The sequence below is a fragment of the Geotrypetes seraphini genome, chromosome 2 (genome assembly GCF_902459505.1).
Source record: "Geotrypetes seraphini chromosome 2, aGeoSer1.1, whole genome shotgun sequence".
Taxonomy (NCBI): Eukaryota; Metazoa; Chordata; class Amphibia; order Gymnophiona; family Dermophiidae; genus Geotrypetes; species Geotrypetes seraphini.
This window is the reverse complement of record NC_047085.1, coordinates 328,958,129-328,981,444: the sequence shown is the minus strand read 5'-3', so window position 1 is coordinate 328,981,444 and position 23,316 is coordinate 328,958,129. Positions and strand designations below refer to the sequence as shown.

The window sequence follows — 23,316 nt, the reverse complement described above, 5'->3', positions numbered from 1 at the left end:
TGATTGGTGGATTGAGGAAGATTGCAGGAGGGGGAGAGAGCACAAGACCCCCAGAAGTTTTTTGTTTTTTTGGGGGGGGGGTCCTGGAAAAGGGTGATTTGTGGGATTGGGGATGCTTTGGGGGTCAGGGATATGGGATGTGGCAATCTCATTTAAGGATTGGTGATCGCAGGTGAAATATCAAATTTCACCTCAGATCACTGACCTCACAAATATTTACCACAGAATGAGGTAACCCTCTATTGCTATTTATCATTTCTATAGTGCTGCTAGACGTATTCAACGCTGTACATTAAAACATTCAAGAGACAGTCCCTCTGTGCCGGAGATTTTCAACCCAGTCATTCCGTCAGACCCAATCAGTTAGGCTTTCAGTATACAGGCAGTCCCCGAGTTAAGAACGAGTTGCATTTTTAAAGCTGTTCTTAAGTCGGATTTGTATGTAACTCAGAACTTGCTTACCTCTGTTCCCAGCTGACAAAAGGGCCAACTGTCCCTACCAGTGTCCCCTCTAAGGTACAGCATGCGCAACCACACACTGTTCTTAATGTGGCCATGCATCATTCCTGAATCTGCTGCAGGAGAATTGTAGGAGTCTATAGGGCTCATAATTGAAACTTAAATACGTCTAAAAACCCGCCCAAGTCGGCACTTGGATGATCTAAAAGACAGGTCGTCCGTGTGCTGTTAATCGAAACGGCATTTTGGACGTATCCAGAGACATTTTAGGCCTCTGAATCACGCTGTGCACCCAGAGCTGAAAGGAGTGTTTTTGGAGGAGTGGTTAGGGCAGAATGTGGGCCGGCCTAGACTTAGTCATCCTGCAGGGATAATCGAATGTTTGACGAGGCTGCCTAGGCAAAACTTATACGTTGTGAGTTAGACGATGTAAAAAGACAGGCTATCGAAAGAGACCAGATAACCACTGCAGAGACAAAGTAAAAACCTCCCCCACATGCTCCCCAGGTGTTCACTGACCCCGTTGCACCCCCCACAAAGTTCAGAATAAAAACGTACATACCTGCCTCCAGTTCTAAGCGGATCACACTTAATAAAAGCCAGATCAAACAATCTGGGAATAAAGTAATAGTATTCAAACACAACTGTAAATACAGAACAGCAAACATAATATAATAATACAATGTAATCTAAGACAGCACGAGACCTCAATTCAACCCACATACTTTTTAAAAAGAAATGTTTTAAGCCTTTTTTTTTTAAAATAAAAATAGTTTTGTAAAAGCCTAATTGTGAAAGGTAGAGAATTCCATATAGAAGCTGCCTGATAGCATAAAGAGGATAGAAATTTTAAAAAATCTAATTAACTTTAGGGACAGAAAACTCAACAATCGATTTCTGTAAGGAAAAATCATTCTGACCAACTAAAAGTCGAATAAAATCCACCAGATACTTTGCAGTATTTCCATACATCACCTTAAAAAGTACCACATACAACTTAAACTGAACCCTCACTTCTTTTGGCAACCAATGATAATATATCCTAAAAGTCAAGCTTGCTGGTAATCCCATAGAGCAGATTTAAGAACTACGTAGAGCACTTGGGAGGGGAAATAGAGAATCTTTAGCTATGTGGTAAGGATTGAATTTACAGCATTTACCAACAATATGCACTGCAGATGGCCAGTTACCCGGGTCCAGATTGAAGACTTTTTGGCTAGGCCTGGTTTTGAACTTACATCTCAAAACAGTGTGGGATTTGTAGTGCCTGATCCTAATCATTAAAATCAGTGCTGCAAGTCCCATAATGCACCAGGGTGGGATGGTCAGAAGACCAGGGTTGTCCCAAAATCTCCAGCCTGGAACTGAGTAACCTGGCATCTTTGCAAGTGCGCACACACACACACACACTAAACTGTTTACTTTCACAGCATGTTAAATAAAATAAAAATAGATTTTAGTGGTAAGGGTGAGTGAGAAGTGAATGGACATTCTGATTGCCCCCTCAATTCTATTTCAGGTCTAATGAGATCCTATAGGACCATCCTCTCTAACCTGTAAATATTGGAAATGCCAGATTGCTCTACTTTGTTTCTTTCTCTTGTTTTCTTCCCCTTCTCCCTCTCTGTGAAAGCCTCCATAGTCCAGGCTTGTGTTTCTCAAGCTGATCTTGGAGTACCCCTAGCCCAGTGGTCTCAAACTCGTGGCCTGGGGAGCCACATGCGGCCCGCCAGGTACTATTTTGAGGCCCTCGGTATGTTTATAATAATCACAAAAGTAAAATAAAACAGTTTCTTGATCACATGTCTCATTAGCTATAAATTACAATATTATTATTAAGACTTAGCCAAAAGGAAAGATTTATAAACTATAAAGAGTTTTACCTCATGCAAAATTGTAATTTATTTAATAAGACATTAACTATTTTTTTTCTGAGGCCCTCCAAGTACCTACAAATCCAAAATGTGGCCCTACAAAGGGTTTGACTTTGAGACCACTGCCCTAGCCTGTCTAGTGGTTTTCCGGATATCCATAATGAGAGAGATATGCATGAGAGATTTGCTTGTTCACTGCCTCTGGACTAGGCAGCATATGGCACCACAGCTGAAATGTTTGATTTTTTTTTTTTGGGGGGGGGGATGCCTTTCCTGTGGTGCTAAGTGTGGTTTATCAGTGAATGAACTTTCTCTGCTTTTCTTGTTATATAGTTCCTGTCTGGATTGCTCACAATCACCATAGAAATTTTAACATCTTCTACTATTATTTCCTTTATTCTGTGAAAGGGCTTCCATAAATTTTAGCACAGCCTCTAGCAGGTGTATCACTAGGATGTGTGCAGTAAGTGTGACAGAGACCATCTCTATTACTACTACTATCACTTTTTAGATTTCTCTGTAGCACTACAGGGTGTACTTGGCACTATACAAACACATAAGAAGTAATCCTTGGGCTAGATTCACTAAGCAAACCTATCATGTACCGCTCGGTTTGTGCTCACTTTCCTACTATGGCTCGATTCACTAACCTTCCTCCAGACCCCATCCGCACCCGATCCGATCTGTGCATGCAAATGAGTAAAAATGCATGTAAATTTCTTAATGTTCTGCTTAAACTCGACAGTGATCTTAACCATCTGAGATAATAAACACCTTTTACTATACAGTTTTTCTGGAACCTCAGGCCTCCACTCAGAGCTCAAACTCGTTCATTGCTCTAAGCTTTATGTGGAAGCTCCTCATTGGATCCTTTTATATTTTTTTAAGCCTCTTTTTGCTTTTGTAATTAGTTTTTTCTTAAACAATTTTATAATCAGACTCAAAGCTTAAAACATTAAGCGATACTTAGCTTGATCTTGTGGTCTTTGGCTACGGGGGATTTCATACCAACATGTTTCGCTAAACAGCTTTATCAAGGTTTGACCCCTAAGATACAACAAAAGCCAAATTTTTGTTGTATCTTAGGGGTCAAACCTTGATAAAGCTGTTTAGCGAAACATGTTGGTATGAAATCCCCCGTAGCCAAAGACCACAAGATCAAGCTAAGTATCGCTTAATGTTTTAAGCTTTGAGTCTGATTATAAAATTGTTTAAGAAAAAACTAATTACAAAAGCAAAAAGAGGCTTAAAAAAATATAAAAGGATCCAATGAGGAGCTTCCACATAAAGCTTAGAGCAATGAACGAGTTTGAGCTCTGAGTGGTGGCCTGAGGTTCCAGAAAAACTGTATAGTAAAAGGTGTTTATTATCTCAGATGGTTAAGATCACTGTCGAGTTTAAGCAGAACATTATTGAAAAAATCACCTAAAAAATATTACATAATAATTGTGCATAGCAAGCTTATTTGTAAATTTCTTAAGGCATCGATTCATGAAACCATTTCGTCCAAGCCGACTGGCCTTTCCGTTTCAAAAAGTTTTGACTGCTGAGAACTAGTCGCTTTATATCCTCGCCAACTATTCCTGCCTAGCAACTGCTGCATGCATGTTAAGAACCCCATTAAAAATATATATCTACCCCACAAAAAATCCAAAATATATCTAAACTTAAATATATGTAAACTTTCATATACATAAGCGTTAGAAATATTTTTTTGATTTTTTGGGAATGCGCATAGTGAGCATGGGAGTGAATCTCGGATTTGTAATGTGCATGGCGAGAAAATCCCAGATTAACCCCGTGCTCTCCTTGCGCATTGTACATTTCATATATCAATGACAAATTTAAAAAAAAATCAAAAATAACTTTTGAGGGCCAGCTATCCCTCCCCCTCCCTTCCTTCCGCTAGATTGTCGTGTGCATCTGATGTCACGGGGTCGCCTTTGGTTGCTTCGTGCTTCACAACAGAAAGAGCTGCACAGTCTCCTGGGATTCGTAGGCTGTATAAAACAGCGCGTGATCCCAGCGCATTCAACTGCTGTTAACTATTGTGCCTTCTAGCACCATAACAGTTCTTTTCCTGAGAGAAATGTTAAGCTGTTTGGAAGCGCTCAATAAACTTCGAGATCGATCTGTAAAAAAAGGATGAACTCGAAGAATTCCACTGCTCACTCACAACAATGGTTTGCGGTAGGCAGATTCGGAACCCGCCAATGACGTCCGCGAGTAAACCCCGCCCCATTTCTACGCAGTGAAATCCTAAAGAGCTCGAGCATGCGTTATGTGCTTCAAAACCAACAAGGAGACAGTGCGCACGCGTGTCAATCGATGTTACAGTGAGACGTGGGAGTGTGTTTATGATTTGATCATTTGCATGGACAAGCTTTACTGAATCGATTGGCCAGAATGACTCGGAAAGGTGGACTTTAGTGAATCTAGCCTCTAGTTCCTTCTTTGAGAGATACACTGCACTAGTACACAGCTAACTTCAATAGATTTTCTGCCCACCAGTGCTGGTACGAGACGGTCATTTAGATTGTAACTTAAAGTGTTGCAGACATAAAACTCATGGTGAAGTGCGACAGGAATGGGGCTGGTTGTGATGGAAAAAGTGAAGCAGCTGGGATTGTACAGCTCTAATTTTTCACTTTTCACAAGTTCTCTCCCCTGTTTGTTGGCTGTGTGAAGACAGTTGGGGCAAAGATGTCTGACACTCAAATTGTTTCTTGACCAGACTCTAGTTTCAACCTGCCCCCACACACCCTGCGGTTACTGTGCATGGAAACACTGAGATATACAGAAGTTGTGCACAGTGCCTTCTGCAGCCTGCCACACAGTGCCCTCTAGTGTGCACAGACAGAACTTTCCATTCCTATTATGGAGAAAATCTTGCAAGAAGCAATTATAAACAAGAAAACTCAAGAACATTAGAGAAATAGTCATTTACTTATAGAAACTAATCAACTATTTTTGGTTTTGTGACATAGGAACATAGTAAATGATGACATAAAGATCTGTGTGGTCCATCCAGTCTGCCCAACAGTCACATTCATTTTTGAGGCAATATTAAACCAATCCAGTAATTATTCATTTTACTTGATAAGTTCCATTTTATTTGCCAAATTCCACTATAAGATGTTTTCCCCTCTCCCCTGAGATAGGCAAGACTCTCTGGCTAAATGAATGTTGTAAAAATATGCATTCTTACTCCTGTTCCATATTGACACATACAGGACACAGGCCATAGAAGTTTGCCCGGCATTGGCCACACTGCCCCCCTGGTGGAGTCGCTGTCCAAACTAACTCCAGCCTATCTGGATGCGTCATGCTACATACTGGACCCAGACTGTAGAAGCTTCTGGGGCTGCCATTTTGCGCACACCTGCTCATCATGAATGAAGTTGTAGTTCTTGTTCTGTAGAGTCTTGTGTCAATACTTTTCTCTTTTTATTCAGGGATCCTTTGTGTCTATCTTACGCCATTTTGAACTCTGTCACTGTTTTTGCCTCTATCACCTCTCCAAGAAGGGCCTTCCAGGCATCTACCTTCCTCTCTGTGAAAAAGTATTTCCTGATGTTCCTCCTGAGTCTACCCCCCTCCCGCTGCAATGTCATCTTATGTCCTCTAGGGTTACCTATCCTGAGCCCCTCCCCCTCTAGTGTTACCGTTTTTCTGTCTCTGGAAGAGATTGATTGAATTTGTTTTCTATCCTCTTGTCCCCAAGGAGCTCATTACGAGTTATAGGTTAAACATAAATAATTTCAGTACAAGTTTACGATATAAGTTTTTATCCTAACTTGACACATACTAGGGGGTCTAATATTAATATACATAATATACAGTTTCTCGGTTACAATTTGCCATAGTTATCCTTACAGTGCAAGGTTTTCAGTACAAGTTTTTATCCTAACTTGACACACATAGATAGCTAGTTTACAAGTTAGATTTACCATAGTTACAGTGCAAGATTGTACAATACAAGTTTACCTTATGCGACACATACTGATTCTGGTACCAATATATATTTCTTTGTAGTCCATCGGTCAAGGGCAGGGGTTTAGGTGAAGAGGTATGTTTTTATTGCTTTTCTAAAGCTGAGGAGTTCTTCAAGGGATCTGATCTGCGGGGGCATTCAATTCCTGTGGCTTGGTATGAAGTAAGAGTAGGAACGTTGTTTGGCGACAAAGGGTAGTGGTCAATGGAGATGTTTCTGAGGAAAGAGATGTTATTACCAGTGGTATGCCTCAAAGTTTGGTTCTTTGGGCCTGTTCTTTTTAACATTTTTGTAAGCGATATTGCTGAAGGGCTATCAGGTAAGATTTGCCTCTTTGTGGATGATACCAAAATCCACAATAGAGTAGATACCCCTGAAGCTTGAAGAATGATCTGAAATTTGGCAGTTAAGATTTAATTCTATGAAATGCATGGCCATGGGCTGCAAAAACCTGAGGGAATGGTACAGTTTGGGGTGAAGAATTTTTGTACATTAAAGAGGAGCGGGACTTGGGTGTGATAATATGTGATGATCTAGAGGTGGCCAAACAGGTTGAAAAGGTGATGGTGAAAGCTAGAAGGATACTATTGTGCATAGGGAGAGGTGTGGCCAGTAGGAAAAAGAAGATATTGATGCCCCTGTATAAGACTCTGATAAGACCCAATTTAGAATATTATGTACAATTCTAGAGACTGCATCTTCAGGGAGATATAAACAGGATGGAGACAGTCCAAAGGAAGGCTACTAAAGTGGTAAGTGGCCTTTATCATAAGATGTATGGGGACAGACTTAAAGATCTCAATATGTATACTTTGGAGAAAAGATGGGAGAGGGGAGATATGGTAGAGACATTTAAATACCTACATGGCATAAATGAATATTACTTAAATGTTTGATTCCTGAATAAATAACCTTATGATATATCTTTGTTTGAATTGTTGAGAAAGCCTCAGCCCCACCACTCCACTGCTAGAATATACCTTGATAGCGGGAAGAATTACGTGGTTCTCATCACTGGCTTCCAATCATATATGTTCTACTTCTTCCTAAATTCCTTGTCTGTCCTGGTGGTCTCACAGTCTATCTAATGTACCTGGGGCAATGGGGTGATTAAGTGACTTGCTCAGGGTCACAAGGAGCAGTGTGGGTTTGAACCCACAACCTCAGGGTGCTGAGGCAGTAGCTTTAACCACTGTGCCACACTCTCCCACCTTTATCATTTTTGTTACCTTACTCTATATCTTTTCTAATTCCACTATTAGGGATGTTTTCAAAACACAAAGATGTTCCAAAAATGGTATAAATTTGCACTTGGATGTTTTTCTCGACAAATCTTCCGAGTGCCAATGTTCAAAACCCTCTTTCTGGATGTCTTGCGATGCGTCCTAGCCACCGTGCGTCTAAAACTAAAGGGGGAGGGGCATGTTGGAGGCGTGTTCTGGGCGGGCTTGGACGTCCTGTAGTAATAATCAAACCTATCTCAAGATGTCCTGGATGGAATGTAAATGTTACGAGTTAGATCTGTTTTACAATTGTCTAAATGCCAAAAAAGGTATGCAGATTGACCAGATGACCACTGGATGGATTATGTTATTACCCTCCCACACTCCCCCAGTGGTCACTGACCTCCTCCCACCCCCCAAAAATCAGAATGAAACAGTACATACCTGTCTGTAGAACAGCTATACCTAGTATGAGAAATCTAGTAGAGCATCATAGCCTGATGTGAGTTAGTGAACCATATAGAGAAAGACCCAGGCCCATAAGCCAATCTAATCACTACATTTATGGTGGAAAGTGTGAGCCCACCAAAATCCTACTGTGTTGCCATATACTGTAAGTGCCACCTGCAGACAGAAGTGCTATTGGGGTGGTAGACAGGTGGGTATAGTAGGTTTTGGGGGAGTTTTGGAGAGCTCATCATACATTATAAGGGGGTTATGTGAGATGTACTTCTGGCACCCTTTATGTAATATTCACAGCAGTGCCCTCTAAGGTGCCCCGCTGCTCTATTGGCATGTCTAGGGGGGGGCCAGTCCATTACAATGTTGGCCCCTCCCATGTCCAAATGGTCTGGATTTGGACATTTTGAACTTGGATGGTTTTGTGGTTGAAAATGGCAAACAAAGTTGGATGTCCTGGTGGCCAAGACATCTAAGGAGGCGATTAAAAAAAAAAAAGACATTTTATGGGTTGCCGGTTTGGAAAATAGCCGTTTCTCCGTCTCCGACTTTGGAAATGTCCAAAGCTAGACTTAGATGTCTTATCGAAAATGCCCCACCACATCTTTTTTTGAGATGCAGTAACCAGATTTATATACTGCATTCAAGGTATGGTCACAACATGGAGCAATACAAAGGCATTATATGATTCTGGAGAAAGTGATGTCTGTAAAATTTATGGAAATAAGTTCTTGCCTGCTAAGGGAGGACAAGTTAAGAGCTTGACCTAAGACATTTCACAGGTACAGTCACCAAACCAGTCCATAATGGACTGGATGTTTTTGAGAAAGAACATTAGCAAGTCACTTGATGCAGAATGGCATTACAAATTTTGCAGCTATTTAGTGTGATTCAGTTCTGACAGAAGGTTGGTGGGTCCTCCAGATGTAGGCCAGAGCCTGGATTTGCATCCACAGCACAGTAAGCATTGTTCCTGCAGTACAAGTAGCTTCTGAGAACTCTTACAGTGAGCAGAGTGTTGTCCTGGGTAAGTTGCAGCTGTACTCACTCGAGGAACGCAGAGAGAGGGGAGACATGATCGAGACGTTCAAATATGTCACGGGCCTTATCGAGGTGGAAGAAGATCTCTTTTTCCTTAAAGGACCCACGGCAACAAGAGGGCATCCGTTGAAAATCAGGGGTGGGAAATTTCATGACGACACCAGAAAATATTTCTTCACCGAAAGGGTGGTTGATCGCTGGAATAATCTTCCACAACAGGTAATTGAGGCCAGCAGCGTGCCAGATTTTAAGAAAAGATAGGATTGGCATGTGGGATCTCTTCATGGAGGTAGTTAGGGGGTGGGCCATTAGTGTGGGCAGACTAGATGGGCCGTGGCACTTTTCTGCCGTCATGTTCTATGTTTCTATGTCCTGGGTGTTCTTAGATGCCTGAGAACAAAATATTGCTTAGCTCACAATGCTCTACATTTTCTCAAATGGTCTCCTGTGTCCTCAGCTGCATATTATTTTTAACAATATGGGGTTTTTTCCTCTCTTTTCTTAGGTCGAAAGCTAAGAGGAAAAGCCTTTTATTTTGTCAGTGGCAAAGTGTTTTGTGAAGAAGACTTTTTGGTGAGTGCACATTTCTTCTTATTGAGAGTCTTTAGCAAACTTTGCAAGTCACACAAGCGATGTTAACATGTAAATGAACATATGCTTGTATATGTATGTGCTGTTTGTATATATGTCTATCTAAATTGTCATTTATTTTGAGTCTGTTGACCCACAAATATAGTGAGAGGAAGCATGGCCTAGTGGTTCAGAGCAGTGCACAGTGATTCAGAACAGGTCCCTAGACATAGGATTACCAGATGTCTGGGAAAACACAGACATGTCCTCTTTTTACAGGACTGGATGGTTTTTAAAAATGGGGGAGTCTGTCCGGGTTTAGCTGGCTGTCCCGACTCCCCCATGCTCAGCTGCTGTAATTTAATTTTTGGGCAGGTGCCAGCAGTAATGAGGTAAGCCTGCTGCCGTCAGCCTGCCCCAGAAACTGCCTCTCTGCAGGTCCCACCTACACGGGAACAGGAAGTCACTGCAGAGAGGCATCTTCCGGGGTAGGACAAGGTAGCAGGCTCACCTTATTACTGCTGTCGGCTGACTGAAGATTAAATTACAATGGCTGGGTCCAGGGAGGAGGTAGGTGAGGAGTCGAGAGCTAGAGAGTTTGTGAGGGGAAGAAGCATCGGACGGAGAGGAGGGGCTGGAGAAACAGCATGGAGGGAAGGAGGCTGGAGAAACAGCATGAAGGGAGAGAGGGCTAGTGAAGAAGCATAGAGGTAGAGCTGGAGAAATGGCATGGAGGGAGGGAGGGGAGCTGGAGAAACGGCATGGAGGTTTTAGTAAACCATCTGGGTAAATCCAGACGTATGGATTTTGGGGATGTGAGGAAACAGAGGCCTGCAAGCAAGTAAATAATAGTAATAATATCAACTCCTTTGGGTAGGGGTGAGGATGAAATGGATATTAGCGGGTATGGGTTGGATTCCATTGGGGATGGGCATGGATGGCTGAAATGTATGTCGCCATGCATTCTTCTTTAGAAAAGCCTAATTTTTACACATATGTGTGTGTTATACACGTGGAGCGTTATGAGTTTTTTTACATTGGCATTTTACATTGGCATTTTACATGCATTTTGTGCGCTCCATATGTATTGAGTGCATTATCCCCCAAATTCTCTATATAAGTAACACCTCATAATTGATGCTAATTAGCACAAATTAGAAGTTATGTGCACAACTTGGCAGGCGCATTCTATAAAGAGGCGTCTTAAACTGTCTTGGGGGTGGGTTAGGGACCCATGAAGAGGAGGACCCATGCCCATAAGCCCCTGTAATCACTGCATTGATACTGAAACATGTGCACTCCCCTATACACCCCCAAAACCCTTTTGTACTGGCGTATAAGTGGTTTCTGCAGCCATAAGGGCTATTGGGGTGGTAGATAAGTGGGTCTAGGGGATTCTGGAGGTGATTTGGGGGGCTAACCATAACCTATAAGGGAGCTGTAAGAAGGAGAAGCCATGGCACCCTTTTTGTAAAGTTCACAGCAATGCCCTGTAAGGTACCCCACTGTTTAGGTGGCATGTCTGGGTGTGCAGTCCATCACTTTGCAGACCCCTCCCACGTCCAACAGGGCTTGTTCTAGGCGTTTTGGACTTGGACAGAAAGTTGGACGAAAATGTGGTATAAAGATGGACGATTTAGTGGCTTGGACAATCAGATCGGAAGGACGTATAATTAGACGATTTTCGAAATGAAAAAAAAGTTAGACGCATGTTTCGAAAATGTGTCTTAAGCTCTTTTTAACTTTGGACAACTTGCGAGATGGACGTAAACGGACTTAGACATCCCTTTCGATTATGCCCCTCCACGTGTTTACAGATAAAATCGTTGATTCCCAGCACTTTCTTCACCGTGTTTTGCCTCTCCTTCAGGAACAGGCCAGGTCTCCCACTATGTTATTCGCGGTTTCACCATATTTACAATGGTTTTTAATAGAAAACAGCGAATAACATATGAAAAAGTTATTCACGGTTTTTCTGTATTCGCAGGTCTGTTAATCCCCTATCACAGTGAATACGGAGGGAGAAGTGTACTGTAATCCAAAAATGACAAAAAGGACCAGAAAAATATTTCTCAAACTGAAAGGCTGAAAAAAGTCAAAATGACCCTGCAGGTGATTTTCTCTAATTATTAATTAATTAATAATTAAAGACAATCACCTGCAGGGTCATTTTGACTTCTATCAATGGTTCTTTACTTTATATTTAATGAATAGGTAACCATTTAGTCTTCTTTAATTTATTGTTGTATTCAAACTGAAAGGAGCCACAAATGTTTTGAGCTGGCTAATCATCCAAAGGCTAAGGAGAATTCATTTTGCATTCTCTGAGGTGTGGGCTTCAAAGCAGAGCTCCAAATACACTTTATAAGTGAGCGTAGATAGAGATCCATTATCTAATGTGGGCGGGAAAACCTCAGCTCTCTTAGCATTCAGCTTTAAGTTGCTGAACAATATCCGTGCAGAAATTGTTATGCAAGCAACAAAAGAGTAACTGAGGCCTTAAGGTCCATTCCTGGAGGAGCTAAAATTTGCAAATTGTCTTCATAGAGTAAGGGTGCACAAGTACAGCGCTTGAGGACCACAAATAGGTTATGTTTACAGGGTATCCCTAATATGGATATGCATGAGATAGCATGTAAATCTCTCTCATGGATATTCATTATTCATTAAGGATATCCTTGAAACCTGAACTGTTTGTGGACCTCAAGTGCTGAACTTAGTTACTCTGTGGCAGAAGAGTACATCTTGCTTTCCTATCAACAAACTGAATGTATATTTATGTAGCGTTTTCTTAAATCTGACTACTGCCTGCTGAATTTTAGTCCCAGGCATTCACCGCTGGATTCTATATAGGTTGACTAAAGTTGGGTGTGCAATTTTTCCACACAGACCTTTGTTCCACATGTAAACTGATTAGCTAATTAGCAATCAATTATTGGCATTAACAAAGCTTAATTAGGAGTTACACACAGATCTGCCCTATATGCCCTATTCTATAATGTGTTCTTCAATTTCACAGTATGCAACTCCAGAAAGGGGTGTGGCCTTGGGAGGGGCATAAGTGACTCAGGGGTGTGAAAAATCAGTATGATTAAAGAATACCTGCATTTGCGAACCTAGCTGCCCTCAGCTGGGTGTGAACATTTACAGCAGGCATAAATGCTCGTACCCTAAGGTGAGGCGGGAAATGTGCCCAAAGGTAGTAATCTGTAAAGATCATTCCGCGCAGAGCACCCTTTACAGCAGTGGTATCCAACCTTTTTCATGTAAAGGACTGCACTATGAATACGAGAAAGCTCTGAGGACCACCAAGAGATTTCAAGCTTACACTTATACTAACGCCCCCCCCCCCAATTATGAAGCCGCAATAGGAATTCTATGAGCATTGGAGTTTTACCACCGCAGCTGGCGATTAAAAAACCCTAATGTGGCTTCATAAAAGGGGGGGGGGGTCAAGTTTGTATACCGCCTTGACTTGTTTGTTCAGACTTGGTATTAAACATTAAAAATTAATACTCATATTGATCAATTAATACTAATATTGATTCAAGGATATATTTCATGATATTCTTGGATGTCTCAGCAGCTTTTGACACTATTAATCACCAAATTTTTTTTGGCTAGATTACAAGCCATGGGTATTGCTGGGTCTGTTTTGAATTGGTTCACTTCATTCCTGACAAACAGGGCTTTTTGTGTTGAAGTGGGTCAGGATAAATCTGATTATATAATAATTATCTATCTAGGGTAAGTGCTGCTGAAAATCTGGGTGCGGCCAGATCAGGAGCCCCTTCTTCTCTGAATATTTATCAGAATATATATATAGATATGTGCTTGTTATAGACTAACATTTGTAAAGGGCTAAGACTCGTTTGATCAGCAAAATGGCTTCTTCTACAGAATGCTGCAACATAGAAGGCCTGTGGTCAGAGTTTTGGGGTTTCACAGTCGTGGATGTTATGGAAGAGTGGTCAGTGGGCTCTCATTGCAGCTTGTCAGAGGTGCTGCATTTCTCCCCATCTCTATGTAGTGAGGATCACAGATTTGTAAAACGTCTCTGACCACTCTCCTCTGTCTGACCGCTCTTGCAATATATTTTGGTTGGTTTGAACAAGGCCTGAGGGAGGGAGTGTCTTTCTACACGTGCAAGTATTTCCCTGATTACTCGTAATGCTTTGTGGCCAAGCTTGTGCACCACAGTATTTAGTAAGGGGCCAGCCATCTTTTACTTATTTATTTAGTTTTAGAGCCCGTCCTCTCCAGGAGCCCAGGGGTAGTGTATATAGAGTCTCAGAATGGTATCTGCATGGCTATAGTAGATAAGTCTCAGAATCAACTATGATTGCACCCTCACAATCCTGCTCAAAAATGTCTCGGTTGTATCAATGAGTTGTTATCTTAGGCATCTCACAACGCAATGTTTAACAAGATAAAAGAAAAGAAACATTGCAACCTGTTTCTTGGAAGCTGATCGTCTTTTCTTTGCTTCTAGTATTCTGGATTCCAGCAGTCGGCAGATAGATGTTTCGTCTGTGGCCATATGATCATGGATATGGTAAGTGAAGCATTCGAGTGACAAAGAGCCTTGTTCACTGACATGTTTTTCCCAGTGTTTTGTACTGCGGATATATCTATTATATTTCAGAAGCAGGAGATCAGAGGAGTCAATGCAGAAAGCCATGCTGTAGAGTTGTGTGCTGATGGCTGAGCATACATCTTCTACCATTAGATTAGCAAGAAAATATTCTGCAGTGATGCACTAAGATAATGAGATGCAAATTCAAAGAATGCAGAACTTGTGCAGTAATCAGGGAAGCCTGCTAGACTCATTCACACAATGTTCTACAGTGAAGGCAATTTCAATGTTCACATGCCCAAAGAGTACAAGAGTCAGCACACATCTATATAAACTACAAAAGATCTCTGGTCAAGTAGTCAGGAAAGCAAAGTTGCAAATGGAAGAAAAATAGCCAGCTTGGGAGTGTGTGGCGCAGTGGTTGGAACCACAACCTCAGCACCCTGAGGTTGTGGGTTCAAATTCCTCGCTGCTCCTTGTGACTCTGGGCAAGTCACTTAATCCCCCCATTGCCCCAGGTACACTAGATAGAGTTTGAGCTGGGACATATAGGGAAATATGATAAAATACCTGAATGTAAAACCACTTAGGATATAAGTGGTATTTAATAAATAAAAACCATAGTAAAATAGAGGGACAAGACTTTTTTTTAAGGTATATTAGTGATAGGAAGAAATGCAAAAGTATATGTAGAAGCTTTATAAGGCTGAATTGCTTAACAAATATTTCTGTTCTGTGTTCACAACTAAAAGCCCTGGGAGTGGGACTGCAAAAGACAAATGCAAATAGGGATGGAGGTGTAGGAGACCCTAATTGATTTTCAGAGAATTATGTTCGCAAGCAGCTAGCTAAACTAAAGGTAGACAAAGTGATGGGGCCAGATGGGAGTGGTACTGGAGGACTGGAGAAGGGTGGCTGTGGTTCCTCTCCAGAGAATAGTGACATTTCTGGAATCCAGTGGATTACAGGACCTGAGGCAACATGGATTCACTAGAGGTAGGTCTTGTCAGACAAATCTGATCAATTTCTTTGACTGGGTGACCAGAGATTTGGTTAGAGGGAGTGCGCTAGACATGGTGTATTTAGATTTTAGCAAAGCCTTTGACACTGTTCCACACAGACGTCTAATAAATAAACAGTATCCTCGGGATGGGCTCCAAAATGACTGGGTTAGGAACTGGTTGAATGGAAGGCAACAGAGGGTAGTGGTCATTGGAGATCTCTCTAAGGAAAGGGATGTTACCAGTGTTGTGCCTTAAGGTTCTGTTCTTGGGCCTGTCCTGTTTAACATTTTTGAAAATGATATATCTGAAGGGCTGTCAAGTAAGATTTGCCTCCTTCGGATGATACCAAAATCTGCAATAGAGTAGATGGTGTAAATAGCATGAGAAGAACCTAGAACCTTGAAGAATGGTCTGAAATTTGGCAGCTAAGATTTAATGCTAAGAAATGCATGGGCATGCATTTGGGCTGCAAAACCCAAGGGAATGGTACAGTGTCGGGGGTGAAGAACTTTTCTGTATGGCAGAAGAGCGGGACTTGGGTATGATTGTATGTGATGATCTTAAGGTGGCCAAACAGGTTGAAAAGGTGACGGCAAAAACTAGAAGAATGCTATGGTGCATAGGAAGAGGTGTGGCCAGTAGGGAAAAGGAGGTATTGATGCTCCTGTATAAGATTCTGATGAGACCTCATTCAGAATATTGTGTACAATTCGGAAGATCGCACCTTCAAAAATATATAAACAGGATGGCTTCAGTCTAGAGGAAGGCTACTAAAATGGTTGGTAGTCTTCATCATAAGGCGTATGGGGACAGATTTAAAGATCTCAATATGTATTCTTTGGAGAAAAGATGGGAGGGGAAGATATGATAGAGATATTTACCTACGTGGAGTAAATGCACCTGAGAAGTCTTTTATTTGAAAGGAAGCTCTGGAGTGAGAGGGCATACAATGATGTTAAGAGGTGATAGGCTCAGGAGTAATCTAAGGAAATACTTTTTTTTTAAATCGTCCATCCAGACCGGCACAGAAATGGATGGGTTTACGTTCCTCTGCCAGCATGTGGAGACTGAAACACTGACTTGTGGCTGTAGTATAAGTGGGCTGTGCAGTCCCAAGTACAATCAGCCTATTCTCAGTCTCCAGCAGTTGGAGGTGATAAGCCTGTGCAGTCTTTCCTTGTTGTAGTATAGGGCTGTTGGATTTATTTAATGGCTTTCTTGTCCCTGTTTGTGGTGCCAGATTGAGCTTGGGGAACTCTTTCGGGGGTCCATGTGACCTTGTGGGTGCCACACTCAACCAGGCAAGTCTCTCCCCCCCATTTCCCCCACCTCCCCAAAATTTTACATTAGAGGTGTTTCAGCTGTAAGCCTTGCCACCAATATTCAGGCAAGGCATATAGCTTTGAGAGCCAGTGGGTCTGTTCAATTTAAATTAAAGTTGTATTGGAAAAAAAAAAATTCTGAGGCAGTGCCGGTCTGAAGGGAAGCCTTCTATTACCATTAATTCCTCCACAAAAATGCAGGTGAAAGAAAAGGCGTTGTATCAGGTGCATGCTGTTAGCTATATAAAGGGTAGACAGTCTTCAGAAAGCTTGTGTCCTCAAGTGAACAGCCATTTCCAGATTTAAAATGCTCTTCAAAAGTATCCTCTTAAGAAGCAAGAATCTGAAACCCCTGCTATTGGGAAAGGCTTTAAGCACAGTGAAACAGGGTCATCCTGTCGTGGCCAACCTCCATCTGGTGGCAACATCAACAAGATGGAATTGCAGCGTCAAAGAGCAAAATATGATCACCATTTTCAGGTTTTAAAATGTCTTTATAAGCAGCCAGATATCCACTCTGTATTTCTAACAATAAAATATAGCACAGAAATAAGCACTCGGCATATTGCTTGCTTTTCTAGAGCGATATTTCATGTAAAAAAATCTGACTTTAATTTTAAAAAACCCACAAGTGTTGTTTTTGTGATTGTTAGAGCCATTTCTCATTCTGCAGCTGGATGTCAGCAGCCTGGCGCAAGGTTTCCTGGATCCTAGCAATAGTGTGCTCTGTATCTGTTGCTGGAATATAGCTGAGACCTGCACTGCATCGCTCCTTCCAACTTAGAGGCAGAGCCACCAAGTTGTCAGTTCCAGGAGGGAGACGTTTTAGCCAGTCCTGCTTTTTGCATTTACATCCTATATCAGCTTTGTAGGTCCTATAATGCTTCACAGTGGAGACATTAGAAATCCAGGATTGACCTAAAATCTCCATGCGGGAACTGGCTAACTTTGTGTCCCTATGAGAAGCAGACCTTCCATCATCCTCAACCATTGCATGATCTGCTATAAAGTGGAAACTACATTTAAAAAAAAAACAACAACCCACAATGAGGATAATTCTACGATAGAATGTCTGGTGGGAACCTAACCTATGCAAAGCAAAAGAAGGAGTGGGGAAGGGATGCAGTCACCCATCCTACTGTTTTGGTGAATCACTCAGGCTTCTGTTATATACCCCTGAAGAAGGCTTTCTGAGCCGAAACACGGACTGTGTTTGGGTCCAGTACTAAAAGGATCAAAAAACTCTCTTTAAGCTTGCATCATCCTTTGTATATGTGTTAGCTATTTATATGTTACCAATAAATTGGTTGTCCTTCTTTTTCTTTGCATCATTATACGTGAAGCTGTGTTTTTCTTTTTTTCTGTGGAATACAGGAGCCTAATCTATGAAAGAACGCAGTTGCCTATTTTCCCTTATAACTGAGTATATATGCACGTAGGGGGAAATTCTCTAAGACATGCCAAAGGTTAGCCAGTGGTAGGGCGCTAACCAACCAGTCTGGAAGCACATTTTCTAAAACAATGAAGGCGTCAAACAGACGCGCTTAGGGGCGTGTAAGGACGCCTAAGGCCGGCAGGGGTGTAAGCCTTCCATAAGCGTGACACCAGCACCTTAAGGTGAAAATTAAAAAGCAAAATGATATAATCGGCACTGATTTGTGATTGACATGCTGTCAGTGGCCGCTTCTTAGGCAGCTGGTGATACCATCACCAATTATAGAATTCTCCCACCCTCACCATTTACTTGTGAGCACTTAGGTCCTGATTCTTTAAAAGATGCCTAAGGTTAGGTGCCAAGATCAGTGTGCCTAGCCGATCTAAATGCATTTCTTAATTAAGTTAACTTAATCGGTGACATTAATTGAAAATTAAATCGTACTTAATTAGGTGGTAGGTCTACTCCAAGGCGCCTACCAAAAAGTAGGCATGGTTACGGGGTCGAGTTTTGCGTTTAGGGGATGGATTATGGGCGTGTTTTGACTTAGGCGCCTAACTTAGATGCACTCATGTAGGCCAAGAAAACTCTGACCTAGAGTGCACCTAAGGTTTCAATGCCTACTGGTGCCTAAGACCACTTTTAGGCACGATTCTTTAAATGGCGTCTAACTTATGACTGACACATGCTCTCCTCAGCACCTATATGTTAGGCACTGTTTATAGAATCAGAGCCTTAATGCCAGCTGTAGAACATGCATAAAATATGTACCCATCTGTACGCTTCCTTTTCACCATATAACTCAAACAAGCATTTTCAGCGAAGTGCATAGGCCAAATTTTTGCATTTACATATGTAAATGCCAGTATTCTAAAAATTTGCACATGTAATAGGAACCTATATTAGCACCTCTGTTACTGAATTTCCCCCTATGAGGGCACATTTCATAAGTCTTCATGGGAGTGAATTGAACAGTCTGGAAATTTCTCTTCCTAGATGCTTTTAGCTGCAGTCCTTTGAGGGAAATGAATGTGCACAGGAGACATTTTCAACAGCAACCTACTTTGTAAGCAGCTGAGAGGGAAATCATCCTGTGTACTTCTTTACCTCCCTTATTTTCAAAGGGAACATGCCTGCATGAAACTGCACGGGCTATGTGAAAATCATTTCCTTTGGGCCATGTTTCTCATATTTTGTAGGCTCATCTTGCATCAACTAGAGACTGTGCGTTCTTTTATTTAGTTCCACGGTTATGGAATAATTTGCCCATAGATTTGAGAAAAGAAGAATCAATCATATATAAACTTTAAAAGACATCTAAAAGCGCACTTTTTTCAATTGGCTTTCTCAAATTGAATAATTGAGTTTGGGGCTGTAATCTGTAATTTGTATTAATGTAGTGATTAATTTCAGATATGGAAAAACATATTTTTTAAATTTGTATGCATTAATTATGAGTTATTAATATTTGACTGTTTTTATTAGAACTGTTATTAGAATTGTTATGATGGAGATGTTGATTGCTTAGTATTTTAGAAAAAAACAAATTAACTTTTGCTTTTACTCTTCTCTATCCTATTTTAAAATGGAGTTCCTTTCTTGATGAATATGTATTATATGTTGTACACCACTTAGGTCCTTTTTTAGGCTGTTATGCAATATAGAAAGTTTTTGAATAAACATGATGCCTAAAAAAAATTGGCACCGAAAAGAACAGCTCTTAGCATGATTCTATAAAATGCCTCCAAAGTTAGGCGCAGTTTATAGAATCACAAGTAGCACCCCTATGCCATGACTAACATTTAGGCGTACCCATTTAGGTCGATGAAAACCAGGCCTAAAGACTTGCACCTAAGTTGTGTGCAGATCAGGTGTATTCTATAACAGAGGCATCTAACTTTTAGAAATGCCCATGACTAGGGTTACCAGATTTTTCAATCGGAAAATCAGGACCCCTAGACCCGCACCAAGGCCCGCCCATCCCCGCCCTGTAATGCCCTAATCCCGCTCCCCAGTCCTGCTCTAGCCCCCCCTCCCCCCGCCTGCTCTTGTCACCCATGCCTCTCCTCTGGCCACACCTCCTTGTGAGATCTGCGCACTAGAATTTATAAGTGCCACTTTGTAGAGTATGCTTAGAAATTTGTGCACATAAATTCAAATGAGTGCCAATTATTACTTGTTAATTGCCAACTCTCACCGCTTATTGGCTTGTTATACAATTAAGTTGCGCACCGCAAATTGGCAAAGCGCAGAGATTTGCATATGCAGCTTTGGTCACACTGTACAGAATCAGGCCCTTTGTGTTTCACCCTGAGGTTGTGGGTTTAAACCCCTCATTGCTCCTTGTGAACCTGGGCAAGTCACTGCTCCAGGTACTTTAGAAAAGACTGTGAGCCCATCAGGACAGAGCAGTGGTCTCAAAATCAAACCCTTCGCAGGGCCACATTTTGAATTTGTAGGTACTTGGAGGGCCTCAGAAAGAATAGTTAATGTCTTATTAAAGAAATGACAATTTTGCATGAGGTAAAACTCTTTATACTCATAGTTTATAAATCTTTCATTTTGGCTAAGTCTTAATAATATTGTAATTTATAGCTAAAGAAACATATGATCAAGAAACTGTTCTGTTTTACTTTTGTGATTATGTTAAACATACCGAGGACCTCAGAATATTACCTGGTGGGCTGCATTTGGCCCCCGGGCCTCGAGTTTGAGACCAATGGGGCAGTGAGAGAAAATGCTTGAATACCTGATTGGGAAGATGGGCTAAAAAAATGTTTGTGGTTTCTCCCTTTCTAACCAAATTTTGCATGCCCCCCTCCCCTCTTTTCACAGGCAATGTGTTTATCCTTGGGCGGGAGGGAGTGGTCTGGACCTTGGATGCATCATGTACGTGTATCATCTCAGTGGAAATGGTTGCATTGCTATCACCATCTTTCTTTCCTTTTAGATCCTGCAGGCACTGGGTAAATCTTATCACCCAGGCTGCTTCCGGTGTGTGGTCTGCAACGAGTGTTTGGATGGCGTGCCTTTCACCGTGGACACTAATAGCAAAATCTACTGTGTCAGGGACTATCACAAGTAAGGGAGGGCCTGCTGCAGCCCTGGTAGCTCAGGCCTTGCAGAGATGCAAATGGAGTGTGCACAAAACCAGGGAGAAGCATCTAGGGATTCACACAAGAATGGGGTTGGTGTGATTGTGGGGTAGGGTTACCAGATGGCTCCAGAAAAAGGAGGACGGATTGAGACATCTGGGTTTTACTTCCATTGCTTTCAATGGAAGTAAAACCCGGATGTCTCAATCCATCCTCTCTTTTTTCTGGAGCCATATGGCAACCCTAGTTTTGGGGGACGAGGAAGTTTTTGCAATTTTTGAACAAGTGTGCATCTTGGAGGAGCAAGGAGGGACAGAAAGAAAGGGTAGAATGGGTAAATAATGGGGCAAGCAAAAATTTTGTATAAAAGCATAAGGCAGCATGTGGCTTGACAGCCTTTACTCCCCCCATCCCCTTCCAGAGAATGATTTAGACTGCAGAAGTGTCCAAGATCAATAGAGCTGCTCAAATTCTGCACTTTAAAAAAAATGTTCCTTCAGGGATATTAGTCTATTTTGTCGACCTAAGTAAGGATGAAGAATAAACAAGATGCGATATCTTTTTCTAAACATTCCTGGCTTTCTTTCCCTGAAATTGCTACACTCCATCTTTGACCACACTCTCTCCCAAGTGATATCCGTCTGATGGCCTAAAGTTTGGGGGGGGGGAAGACAGATGCTGCCTCCAGGAAACACCCTCAGCATTCATTCTTGTCTCTCGCAACAGTCATCATCATAACAACAATCATCCATCTACCCTGCCTGGGACAAGACTGATTTTCAAAAAAATCCAAAAATCTACTAAAACTAGAGAACACTCAATGAAGTTAAATGGTAATGCTTTTAAAATAAATAGTTAAGCTCTGGAACTCATCACCAGAGGGTGTGACATCAGTTAGTGTATTTGGGTTTAAAAAGGTTTGGACAAGTTCCTGGAGGATAAGTCCATAGTCTAGAAATGGAGAAAGCCACTGCATGGAATCTTGCTACTATTTGGGATTCTGCCAGGTACTTGTGACCTGGTTTGTCCACTGCTGGGAAAGATGGACCATTGGTCTGACCCAATGTGGCTGTTCTAATGTTCTTATGACTCGTTTGGAATATACATGCTCCCTTTGTGGGAGAAGGGGGCATTCTTTCAAACTACACAAACCATGGCGGCAGCCCTTTTTAGCAGCTGCTGCTGATTTTAATCATTTAGTAGATCCCATACTGGCTAAGTTTCTGAGCTATAGGTATGCAACAACACTACACAAAAACTTAAGATGTTTGATGGAGGATGAAAGTGTAGTAGACATAAGGAGACTTGTGTATCTGAATGACAAGAATTCACATTTTACTCCCAAGTCCATAAATTGTTTTCTAGAATTTACTGCTTTTTTACTCCCAAGAGTTTGGTTCAGGTAATATTTCTGTTTCAGACCATGGGGATATGTCCTTGACTTGCTGCACTGTTTTGAGGGAGTAATCAGGCGGATAGACAAGGGTGACCCAGTGGACATTGTATATCTGGATTTTCAGAAGGCATTTGACAAGGTTCCGCGTGAACGACTACTTCGAAAAATTGCAAGCCATGGAATCGAGGGTGAAATACTCACATGGATTAAAAGCTGGCTGGCGGATAGGAAACAGAGAGTGGGGGGGGTAAATGGAAAATACTCGGACTGGAAAAGTATCCCCATTGGAGTGCTACAGGGTTCGGTGCTTGGACACCTGCTCTTCAACATATTTATAAACGATCTGGAAATTGGTACGACGAGCGAGGTGATTAAATTTGCAGACGATACGGACTTATTCAGAGTAGCAAAGACACAGGAGGATTGCGAAGACCTGCAATGTGACATAAACACGTTCGAGAAATGGGCTGCGACATGGCAAATGAGGTTTAACGTGGATAAGTGTAAGGTGATGCATGTCGATAGCAAAAATCTTATACACGAATACAAGATGTCCTGTGCAGTGCTTGGAGAAACCCCTAGGAAAGAGACTTGGGAGAACTGGTCGACAAGTCAATGAAGATGTCCGCGCAATGAGCGGTGGTGGCAAAAAGGGCGAACAGAATGCTAAGAATGATTAAGAAGGGGATCACTAACAGATCGGAGAAGGTTATCATGCCGCTGTACCGGGCCATGGTATGCTCTCACCTGGAATACTGTGTCCAGCTCTGGTCGCCGTACACGAAGAAGGATACGGTACTACTCGAAAGGATCCAGAGAAGAGCGACTAAAATGGTTAAGGGGCTGGAGGAGTTGTCGTACAGCGAGA

The 23,316-nt window shown here is 41.8% G+C and overlaps 1 protein-coding gene across 4 annotated transcripts in view; it reads left to right on the top strand.

Moving 5' to 3' along the window:
- The window catches only part of LIMD1 (LIM domains containing 1), a 141,212-nt gene that overhangs the window by 101,236 nt on the left and 16,660 nt on the right, over window positions 1-23,316 (top strand). For all 4 annotated transcript variants that reach the window (XM_033930181.1, XM_033930183.1, XM_033930184.1 and 1 more), the window contains exons 5-7: window positions 9,556-9,623; window positions 14,113-14,175; window positions 20,908-21,038. In XM_033930181.1, coding sequence (XP_033786072.1) covers window positions 9,556-9,623; window positions 14,113-14,175; window positions 20,908-21,038 — 262 coding nt within the window. The remainder of the gene's footprint in view (window positions 1-9,555; window positions 9,624-14,112; window positions 14,176-20,907; window positions 21,039-23,316) is intronic.